At 38.1% G+C, this 12,204-nt stretch overlaps 1 protein-coding gene across 6 annotated transcripts in view; it reads right to left on the reverse strand.

The window, feature by feature from the left end:
• LOC119501663 (adhesion G protein-coupled receptor E2-like) overlaps positions 1-12,204 on the reverse strand; it is a 213,824-nt gene that overhangs the window by 6,817 nt on the left and 194,803 nt on the right. For 4 of the 6 annotated variants that reach the window (XM_037792191.1, XM_037792189.1, XM_037792192.1 and 1 more), the window contains exons 3-6: positions 2,203-2,283; positions 1,778-1,948; positions 1,527-1,679; positions 855-1,001 (exon numbers count right to left, since the gene is read on the reverse strand). In XM_037792191.1, coding sequence (XP_037648119.1) covers positions 855-1,001; positions 1,527-1,679; positions 1,778-1,910 — 433 coding nt within the window. In that variant the 5' untranslated portion in view covers positions 1,911-1,948; positions 2,203-2,283. Of the gene's footprint in view, positions 1-854; positions 1,002-1,526; positions 1,680-1,777; positions 1,949-2,202; positions 2,284-5,646; positions 6,021-12,204 lie in introns of those variants that run through there. The other 2 variants (XM_037792188.1, XM_037792193.1) reach the window with 2 other exon arrangements.

Here is a 12,204-nt window from a genome sequence, read left to right on the forward strand (position 1 = left end):
AGATACAGATACGTTACAGAAGAAAAGGAGGGACTTCAATCAAGGCGTCTTAGGCAGTTCAGGAGCAGTGTTTCTGTGGGGGAGAGTAAATCCCTTTTGGCGTGGACCATAGACTGTATATAAGAAGTGGATGTAGTCACCGTGACGTCACCCATTGGTTTGTGGACTGCTGTTTTAAAGCCTTGAGTTTGGCATTTTGGCCGTCGCTATCTTGTTTTTTTGCAACCAGAAGTGACACGAGAAGGTGGAGCTAAGCACAACCGAACGCTGAATAAGACATTTTCAGACTGTGAATTGGTTTAAGTTCTACGACGGAAACTCGGACAACTCCCAGACTGGACAACGCCATGGTAGCGACCTGTCAATCACAAGGTAGCTACACCCTAAAGCATCCCCTGCTTTATGGTCTATTTGACTCTAAACGGGACCATAATTTACTGAATGAACATCATGCTGTATGTAAGAAGACCTGAAACTAGTGATTGAGACCATAAACTCATGTTTACAATGTTTACTGCGGTAATAAATCAAATGAGAAGTAGGCTCATTTTCTCATAGACTTCTATACAAACAGACTTCTTTTACAACCAGAGGAGGCGCCCCCTGCTGGCTATTTTAAAGAATGCAAGTTTAAGGTACTTCCACATTTGTTTCACTTTTCAGACCCAGAGGTAGCCCACTGGTGTGGACTTTGGGCTTTGTAACTTTGCAGACCTTTTACATGCATAAAAAACTACATAACACACTAAAGGAGAGGAAAAAAGCACCAAAGCATAATAGGTCCTCTTTATTAAATAACTTGTATGACTAGTAAAATCACAAGTATTTTTGCAGTATCATGTCATAGCGCTCACCTTCACATTGCTCCTGATTGCCAGAGAATTTTGATTTGCCAGATTTCAGTCCAAAGCCAGCATGGCAGACACAGTCATGACTGCCTTGTGTGTTGATGCATGCTGCGTTCCGGCCACAGACCTCTTCCTCTTCACATTCATCGATATCTACATGAGCAGGAAGAAGAGATACAAGAACAGCTGAGAAATGAAACCACCAATGTTTCTCATCATAAACACATATAGAGAACATCATGTCCCTGTAGATAAAACATAATGAAGTGCCCTCTACTGTAGGTTGCCCTTAAATGGAGTAAACATGATAATGTGCCCTCTTGGGTGCCCTTAAATGGAGAAAACATGATAAAATGCCCTCTAGGGTGCCCTTACAGTAGAGAAAATGTGTTGCAGTGCCCTCTAATGAGCTATTAAGTGGAGAAAACGTGAAGCGGTGCCCTCTAGGCTGCCCTTAAAATGGAGAAAACATGATAAAATACCCTCTAAGATGCTCTTCCAGTAGAGAAAACATGATAAGGTGCCCTCTAGGCTGCCCTTAAAGTGGAGAAAACATGATTGCAGAGCTATATAGACAACTTTCCTGGTGCCCCACCGCATGCAGTTGGTGCCCTTATTTTTTTTTTCACCCATGCCCCTCAAACAGCCTGACTCCGCCACTGCTGATAATCATCTTACCTCTACATGTAACGTTGTCACCCTGGTGAAAACCTTCCACTCCGGTAGTAGAAATGAATCCAATATCGCAAATGCAGTAATAATTTCCAATTGAGTTCTGACATTTGGCATTGAGTCCACAGTTGACGTTATCGTTCACGCACTCGTTGATGTCTTAAAACAAAAGATAAGGACGGGACATTATATTTAGATGATTGCAGCCGTAAAACAGAGTCTCTGCTATGATTGATTCAATATACAAGAAGACTTACCATAACACGTTTCACCTGTTGCAGCTGAGAAGTTCAGAGCCCCTGTTGTTGACCCGAAACCATCCTCACATTGGCAGTAGAAACTGCCAATCGTGTTGCGACAGACGGTGTTCAGTCCACATATCCCATCCATATCAGGATAGTCCTGGTCAACAGCACATTCATCGTCATCTTAATTAAGGAAACATGAATGTGAAAAAGACAGATGCGAATAAGACTCTTTTCACACCAAAAATAAAGTTAGGTGATAATACATTTCAAACGCAATTTGTATTTGATTTCACATGGATCATTTTGCAAACCATATTATATATTTTCAGTTTCTAATTTCTAAATGCAAAGATGAGCAATCTATGACAAAAAATGCACACATGCCACAACATGCTGTGGAGGGTTATGTGTGAAAATAAGTTGTTTTTCCATACCTGTGCATTTTCCGTTCTTCCAATTAAATCCCTTAGAGCAGTCTGCTTTCGACAGGACCACGACGACGGAGAGGTGCAGAGCTGAAAAACAAGCAGACGGCAAGTTCAAAACCTTCTGAGCATTAATCTGCTACCCTGGCACACATTAATCTACACTAACTCTCTTTTTTAATCATTCTAAGGTATTTCAATGCTGCTAAGAACATTAAGGATCTGTTTGACCACATAACTAACACCAGAAATGTTCTGAGTTTTTAAAAAGGCTCTGCAGAAAAAGATAAATTCACTCATTTTCTGCCCTCATTTCCTCAGATTGTTCCAACAGCATCTGCACCATAATTCAACACATGGGCGCAGAGCTCAGCTTCCTATGTATGAGGAAACATCAGCCGGCGTGGCACAAGCACAAAAAAAGCATTAAATCCTCAGAGTGCATAGTCAGTGCTCTGTGGTCGCCTAAATGACACCAGATGGGTTTAATGTACAGCATATGGAAACAGGAAGAAAGAGTCCAGTTACCTTTTTTCCCCCATTATGAGTATAGACAATGGATTCAGTATATTCATAAACGTATACTGTAGGGCTGTCAATCGATTAAACTATTCAATCACGATTAATCACATGATTGTCCATAGTTAATCGCAAATTAATAAAAATGGACCTTATATGGTACTTTAAATAAATTAACAACACAAAATATTGACAAATATTGTCCAGAAACCCTCACAGGTACTGCATTTAGCATACAAAAATGCTCAAATCATAACATGGCAAACTGCAGCCCAACAGGCAACAACAGCTGTCAGTGTGTCAGTGTGCTGACTTGACTATGACTTGCCCCAAACTGCATGTAATTAAGTCGGTATGTCTGTAAAGGGGAGACTCGTGGGTACCCATAGAACCTATTTTCATTCACATATCTTGAGGTCAGAGGTCAAGGGACCCCTTTGAAAATGGCCATGACAGTTTTTCCTCGCCAAGATTTAGCATCAGTTTGGAGCGTTATTTAACCTCCTTTGCAACGAGCTAGTATGACATGGTTGGTATCAATGGACTCATTTTCTAGTTTCATATGATACCAGTATCTTCACTCTAGCTTTAAAACTGAGCCCGCTACAACCTAAAATTGCAAGTTGCGTTAATGCGTTAAAGAAATGAATGGAGTTAAAACGAATTTGCGTTAATGCGTTAGTATCGTGTTAACTTTGCTAGCCCTAACTTAAACTTTATTAGATCTGTCATATACCTACAGGTACATACATGAAATCTGTTGTTTTGTATTCTTTTTATTTTATTACTCATTAAAAGATGCAGCTAACTAATTAATTAAATGGTCAGTTCGTTCAAATCACAAAGAGGCATATTCCCAGTTATCAATAGTGGTATCTAGCCAGGCAGATATTTAGGTAACACTTCATTTTACAGGTCCGCAAATTTCATGGTAATTAGGAGATAATAAGTAAACTATTTGAAATTTCTTTGGAATTACTGCCAAATTACCCAAATATTTACCTCAAAATGTATCGAAAATTACTTTATTATAAACATTATTTAATAATTATATGCTAAAATAGCTTATAATGGTTAAAATAGGGCCCTTAGACTTGAGAAGCGGCTGCTCTTCATCGGAGGTGGAAAACCAAAACTAATAGAAGACACTTCTGATCAGGCACAAATCTCACCATTGTGTGACTTATGGTCTACGCAAATGTAACCTGGTAGCTAATGTCATGATTCAGGGAGTTTTTTAAAGAAATTTCAAAGAAGTTATTTGCTAATTATTATTTATTTATTAGCAGACATGGAAATAAAGAATATCAATTAACTTTGTATTAATTTCCTGGAAATGTATTAAATAAATTACCAGCTATTAGGAAATAGCGGAATATAATTATTAAATAATGTTTATCATAAAGTAATTTTCGATAAATGTTGAGGTAAATATTGGGGTAATTTGGCAGTAATTCCAAAGAAATTTCAAATAGGTTACTTGATAATTATCACCTAATTACCATGAAATTTGCGGTAAAATGAAATGTTACCGATATTTGTTGAATATATTTGCTGCAACACTAATAAATTGGAGGAACTTTGTACTTGAAAACAACTCTCTGTCAACAGTTTCACTATTTATTTTACCTTAGGAAGAAAATAGTGTCTAGTAAAAACTGTTGTTTAGATACAGTAGATATTTTAAGGACACTTAACTAACACCCTAAAGTGTTTTGAGATAACTTATTTTTTTTTATCTCTCTGGCCAGCGGATATCATGATGTTCATTGCGATTACATTCATAACCGGTGACAGGAGGATGATATAAAAAAAAAGCAGCTTGCTAAGATTGCGATCATGACATTATGAAATGTTTCAGTGGTTTGCACAAGTTTGAATCTGTCAATGTTGTGTTGTGCCATGGCAACACACAAAGTTCCTTCCTGTGAGCACCATGAGGTGACAAGTAACGTGGGCGCTGCGTGATGAGCTCATAGTGTATAAATATCACTTTAAAAGCAGAAGAACAGAGGTCCTCTGTGCAGCGGGGCCCAGATAGTGAGCTGTTTGAAGAAAAGCTGCTGTGTTCAGCATCACTCTCCTTCCTTTTCTACTAATTCCTTCAGGCTCTTTCCCACACTCAGGCTTCACTCTGACTGCTGCACAGACGCTGTCACACTTTCTCACTATTATAATTTTTGCCAGTTAGACTCGCTGGCAGATTTTTATCTCAGCGGAAGGTTGTTAAAAAAAGGAATAAAACATGGAATTTAGAAATACACATTATTATATAAAAATAGTTTTGTCTGTTACTGATTTATTTTGATCATGTGATTGCATATGTAAATTCTCCGTAAAGCACGTTGGTCAACATCTAAGTGCACTATAAACATTTTAGACTTGACTATTATTAGACAATTATTAACCCCACTTTTAAAAATACATTTGTTTAATTACAGTATATAGTGTGTTAAATACTAAAAGTGTCATACAATAACTGTTTTTAAGTGTGCTCTATAATGACATTTTACTATTATTAGACAATTATTAACTTTATCAACTCCGCTTTTTAAAATGCATATGTTTAATTACAGTATATAGTGTGTTAAATACTAAAAGTGTCATACAATAACTGTTTTTAAGTGTGCTCTATAATGACATTTTACTATTATTAGACAATTATTAACTTTATCAACTCCGCTTTTTAAAATGCATATGTTTAATTACAGTATATAGTGCATTATATACTAAAAGTATCATATACACATCTGTTTTTGGTCTAAAATGTCATAGTAGATTTCAACAGAAAACACTCACAGATATAAATGTCTATTATTAAAAGTTTTCAGGCTACTGCAGCCAGTTAGTTTCCCCTCTTTGGAGCACAAACTTTCTCAGCAGATTGATTTTCCATCCCAACTCCAGTGTAAATGGATGACAGATGTGACTCACCCAGTATCAGGAGCTTCCACCTGCCCGCCATGGTGCTGAAGAGGGAAACACTGTCCAGATCTGTATGTTAAAACTACTAAAACTCTTTACATTTAGATGATGCGGTTCCTTCTCGTTCTCTTCTAGTTTGCTCCACTTGTTTCTGTAACTTACAAAATGTAAAGGAAAATAAAAAGAAGCATCCAGCAGTCAAGTAAACTGATGTGGAAAAAGGAGCTGCAGTATATGCTGATACCAGCAAATACAAAATATATACTGGATCAGTAGTAGTGACCTCTCCTGTCTCCTTCTCCCCTTTGAATCGTCATCTGCTCTCACTAATGAGGTGACATGCTGAGATTCTGGGGAGGGGTTTCTCTCTCTCTCTGTCTCTCTCTCTGTCTCTCTCTCTGTCTCTCTCTCTCTTTCTCTCTGAATCACGTTTCTGACACAGAGGTTTGTAGAGTACAGCCAGAAGTTCCTGAACTGTAACTCCTGCTCTTGTTGGGGCGGGGTGATAGCGAGAGGAAATGGCTATGCCACCTCTCACTCCACTCTATTTCCATGACAGCACTGTGTTACTAAACAGTGTTTTTGCACAGGTAATGTCTTTCTCTCTCTCTCTGTATCCTCCCCCTCTCTTGGACTGTGTGGTTGGGGGACAGACAGGAGGGTCAAGAGGAGTTTATGTGACCGCTCATTGTCCTGCTGGTGGGCAAACAGCCTGCTAACTATGGCGATGACATATATACTGTGTATAGCTTTTTCTCACTGAGTGCATCTGTTTGAGACAATATAACAATGGTAACAAAGAACAGTAAAGTATATATAGATATGCGTGTGTAATTCCCCGTTCCCTGTAGGCAGACCTACTGTACTCATTTTCAATAAAAGGGACCCAGATAAGCAAATTTGGATTCATATTTACTGAAGAACAACAAATAAATAGTACCAACTGCTACTACAAACCATTCTTAAGATTCAGAAAGTTAAAGTGTTATTTATTTATTTTAAATTTAATTTAATCTTTATTATTTTTATATTTACTTATATTAATTAATTTATTTTATATTTATATATTTTATAGTATTTTTTCTTTTACTTAGATTTATATGATTTGATTTATTTATTTACTTACTATTTTTTTATCTCTTGATTTTTGTTATTGTTATTATTATTTCCATTCTTAAAATCTCTTGGTGTACTTTTCCAATACTGGAAATTAATTTAATTTAATATTTATAATTTTTTATTTAGTTATTTATTTATTTTCATTTTATTTTTTTTATTCATTTAATTTATTTATTTTAAAGGCATTTATTTAGTATTTTTATTTTATTTAGATTTATATAATCTAACTTATTTATTTACTTACGTATTTTTCTCTTTCTTTCTTGGTTTTTGTTATTGTTATATTATTATTAAAATCTTTTCCACTATTGATTGTGGTACCCTTTCTGCATTACAAATGAAAAGTTGTTGAAACTAAGTTCCAGAAAATGTCTTCTGTCAAATGAATTTATTGTCAGTAAGAGGAAATACAACTGTGAGAAACCAGCATGAAGGGACATAATGTTCTTTTCACACATTTTTGAAGAACAACTTCACTTATGCACACTTGTGTGAGTTGTACTGACTTCTTGAGCATTAAAATGTGAGGAAATGCCGACATGCTGTAAGCGTTTATAAGAGCAGTCTAATGGAACAAAACAAATTGTTACATTTTTAGTAACTTTTCTTGTCTCCAGCTCACAGTGGTACGGAAGGTCATTTTCAGTACTGAACCCACTGTCCTGAGGCTCACTGACAGGCAGGTTGATTATTGCATTATTTCACACTCCTAAACAATGAGCTGGGATTTGGGCTTTGTGGGCCCGAGAAAATGGAGGTGACAGACAGCGGGCCTTTAGGGACCGGTGGTATGCAGCTGTGTTACAGAGTGTGCTCACAGGGGGACCTTGAAATGTACTGACATTAGCATGACCTATAAAAAAAACCCAACTTGCCTGCCCTGCAAATAAGCCTATTCTTCTGTATACTGTATACTGTATGACTTCAAAGTGAATCTATTTTTACAGGAAATTTGTTCCATCAGTGACGTAGTTATCACAAGGTCTGTGGTGTACTTTCCATCTATATAAATAGCACATTAACGGTAGTAAATCAAGTATGTAATGCTCACGTTCAATCAAAAACTAAGTTACCCTCATACAAACGTGTATGTGACAGTTGTGATAAAGTAATTTCAGTCCTATACAGCTCGGCCTCTCTACTGTATCTCTTGGGTTGGGTACATATTGGTGGATGAGTCTTTGTTTGGAGAAAAAAACAAAGTGAAACTGAATTAAAAAAGAAGATTATGAGGGCAGGAAATTGAGGCTGTAACAACATGAAACACGCTGTAAGCACCTTTTTTATAAAGACAACATTCATTTATCGTACAAAGAATAAAAGGTGGAACTCGAGTTGACGCACTAGATGGGGACTTTTCTACTGTAGTATATTAACTTATGATGCGTTATGTACTACGAAAGGTGGGCCCTGTTGTTTGGCGACAGCTCGAGCCCACAGCACACACTGTGCAGGGCTGATGGGAATGGCAGAGCTGTGAACTCAAGTTACGTGACTCAGTCAGACTTGTGTCTAAAATTTGATGACTTTAGACTTGACTTAACAAAATCAAAAATGACTTGGACTTTAACACCATGACTTCACTTGGACTTGAGCCTTTTGTCTTGAAAATACTTGACGCCTTCCCCCAAGCCTGAAGATTAAAAAGTATGTTTTTTAAAAAGGGTGCCAGGGATCAATTAATTTCCCTTCATTTCCTCAATCAACAAACAGTAACGCTATCCATTCCCAGCAAATTGACACTTAATGTGTATGAAAATGGGTTCTATGGGTACCCACGAGTCTCCCCTTTACAGACATGCCCACTTTATGATAATCACATGCTGTTTTGGAACAAGTCATAGTCAAGTCAGCACACTGACACACTGACAGCTGTTGTTGCCTGTTGGGCTGCAGTTTGCCATGTTATGATTTGAGAATTTATTCATGTTAAATGCAGTACCTGTGAGGGTTTCTGGACAATATTCATCATTGTTTTGTGTTGTTAAATGATTTCCAATAATAAATACATACATATATTTACATAAATCAGCATATTTTCCCACTCCCATGTTGATAAGAGTATTAAATACTTGACAAATCTCCCTTTAAGGTACATTTTGAACAGATAAGAAAACGTGTGATTAATTTGTGATTAATCAACATTAACTTTGTCATTGATTGACAGCCCTACTTAGTTTATATACTTATTCTAAGCCCAACCATGATGTTTTTCCTTAACTTAACTAAGTGGTTTTGTTTCCTTAACCTAATTGCGGACGTTACCATAGTTTTGTTGCTCGGCGTACAAATGACAAAAAGCCTAAAATGCGTCCTCATGACATACGGAGTGTCCTTGTAATGTCGTGCCATTTATACACCTTCCCATGAGATCGGGTTGTATTTACACTAAACTGAGCAGCAACTGATGCCACACATAGAATCCACATTATAGTCAGTGTCAGGCTGTGTGTGATGAATTTTTGGGGGAGGATGTTGTGATCGCTTCCCAATCTAAGCTGTGTCAGCGCTTGATGGATCCTGGCGAGGAGTGATGAGGTCAGAGCGCGATATCACCTCTGTATTCAAATGATGAATCTGTTCCACTTGAGTTGGCGAATTGAACTATACAGCGTCTTGCTGCAGTTTAATTCTGGGTTCCTTTTTCAAAGAGTGATTTCCAGCCAATATGATCATGGCAAGCATCCAGGGCTTGTCCTGTTATCTCACGACCTTCTTCCTGTCCGTACCGAGATAGTGTACATATAGAGTTTGGGATGTTTTGTGTTGGCTGGGTTTGTTTCTTTCTGAACTCTCAAACAATGAGGAGGGACCTCAATGTGGCCCAGCTGTCTCAACAACTTCCTGACAAACCCTGAACAAAAAAGGTCAGAGCGGAGACTTACAGTAGAAACCCGTCTGTCTTACAGAGATGACTGAGACTTAGTCATTTCAAAATGTTCCTATTTCAAAGAAAGCTGCAGACTGAAGTGCATCAATAAATATTACCAACACTGATGATGTAATCCTTGTGGCTGTGGCAGTGTGGAATAACGTTGAAGTCCTTCCACATGCAAAAGTTACTTTTTCTTGCACCACCTTGAGAAATACACTTTGAAAAGCTTGTTTTTAGAAACGGCTGGATGGCACACACTGGATAGTGTTGCCCCACCACACCATGTGTGAAACGTTCACTCTACAGTAGGAGGCTGGTGGTTAAGCAAAATGCTGGCCTTTTAATTTATTAACCACATTGGGAGCTGCTGGCAGAGCTGTTAGATCCTGTCAGCCCACCGTCGACTTCTTGTTTTCTTGTTTGGCTATGGAGACAGGGCCAGAAACATGGCCTAAATAATAGAAGAAACACAGAATGTCAAACTTTCTTCTTCGTCGCTGTGTGACATTTGGAAACTATAAAGTCCCATAAAAACGTTTTTACTGTCTAAATTCCATTTCTCCTTTTTTTCCGTTCTGCTTCCTCTCTTTTAAAAGAGGCCCAGAGCAGAAATATTGTACAATGCTTTCTATCTACCAACACTAAAATAAGCCACTGCTAAACCTTTAACCCCAATTTTAGCATCTCAACATGTAGTAGTACTTTGAGAAGTTTATTTTAAGATTGTTATGATCACTTTCTCGTAACCACATCCCACGTTTTTGGCTGGACCGCATAGGGTCAGACCTACAAACACAGTTTCCTCATTGGTCGTTTCATTGGTCGTTTTCTCTTTCAAAATGAAAAGGCAGGAAAAGTCCTTTCTACAAATGAGCCTGTACAGCGGGACCCGTGCAGCTCATGAAACTTGGACCAAGCTGTCAAACTAGATGATCTAGTTCTAAAATGAAACAAGATCAGTAGTAGTCAGTAGTGAATTGTTTAGACAGAATATCAGAAAGTTTACGAGCAGGCCGCCATGTTGTTTCCTGTTTGAAACGGCGAGCAGAGAACCAGGGACCAATCGGGTGTATTCTACGAGAGGCTACGTCACCGCTTGAACGGCCAGTTAAGTGGAGCAGCAGGTCCTCTAGTGACGTCGATGTAGCGCTGGATTTAACATTATAGACATGATCGCTATTTGTGTAACAATTTAACCACAAATTCACAGACTGACCATACGCGGTCCAGACATACAGTATACTTGGTTTTGACCGAGTCTTGTTTACTCCTGAGTGCAGGCTGACATCCTCCGGTGGGTTATTGTTAGTGGTAGAGGTCAAAGCTTAAAACCAGAGTAGGCCCCCTTTTGATTCTCTTAAAGATACAGTGTGTAGGATTTGGCGGCATCTAGTGGTGTGGTTGCAGAGTGCAACCAATTGAGTACCCCTCCACTCACTCGACTTCGATAATGCGAGCTGTCGAGTGCAAAACCGTGGTAACACCGTTCGCCTCGCTCAGACGCCATTCTTACCATAATAACACTACTTTAGGAGCAACGGAAGTCAGACGGCGGCTGGCGATACCACGGTTTTACACTCTGAGGCTCACGTTACCGCAGTTTCACGCGTGTCGGAGAACTCCGGTGGCCTTCAGGTTACGTAAAAACATGAAAGGCTCCCTCTAGAGCCAGTGTTTGGTTTGTCTGTTCTGGGCTACAGTAGAAACACGGCGGACTCCGTGAAGAGGACCTGCTCGCTATGTAGATATGAAGGGCTCATTCTAAGCTAACGAAAACACAACGATTCTTAGTTTCAGGTGATTATACAATAAAGAAAACATAGTTATGAATATTATATTTCTGCTAATAGATCCCCCGAAATGTTACACACTGTTCCTTTAAAAGTGTCTTTTTAAAACACGACTTTACAATTGATTTTTACTAAAATTATATATTGTTTTTATTTAATTGCTTATCCTACTAGTATTCATATATTATTATATTTATATTATTATTTCCTCGAGTCTATGTTTTTGATTTTATGAGAGGATGATCTCATCCAGCACCGTGAACTCTTAATATTACATATTACAATGCAGAGTTTTTATATGGACACATAAAACATGAGGATCTGTCTAGTTTCTTCAGTCTTGCAGCTTCCTTTCATTTTTTAATCTGCCGGTCTGTTGATAGACGTTCCTACTGTGAATTTCATCTCACATTACTGTTGATTAACACTCGCTCGTGTTCACAGTTTACAGGTTAACAAAGTTTATTGGGTTTACTGTGAATGTTGCAAGAACGTCACGAATGACCCAGATTATGCTGTCGAATGCAGTACAGGGTACAGCTCCCTGCTCCTCTGTGCTAAATGTCACAATGTGTGCTAAATAACATTTCCTTTATATAGCTGTGAAAAAATAGCTCACATGCATATAGAGGAACTGTGCCCGTCACTCTTTCACACCTTCAAGCTGAACTTTCATGAGCTGACTTTCCAGTGGAGGAAGTGGTAACTAAGTTTTTTTGTGTTGCTGCTTGAATTTGTTGAGAACTTTAAACAGTCGTATGACTTCTCTTCACAAACTGTTTT

The sequence above is a fragment of the Sebastes umbrosus genome, chromosome 14 (assembly GCF_015220745.1).
Source record: "Sebastes umbrosus isolate fSebUmb1 chromosome 14, fSebUmb1.pri, whole genome shotgun sequence".
Taxonomy (NCBI): domain Eukaryota; kingdom Metazoa; phylum Chordata; class Actinopteri; order Perciformes; family Sebastidae; genus Sebastes; species Sebastes umbrosus.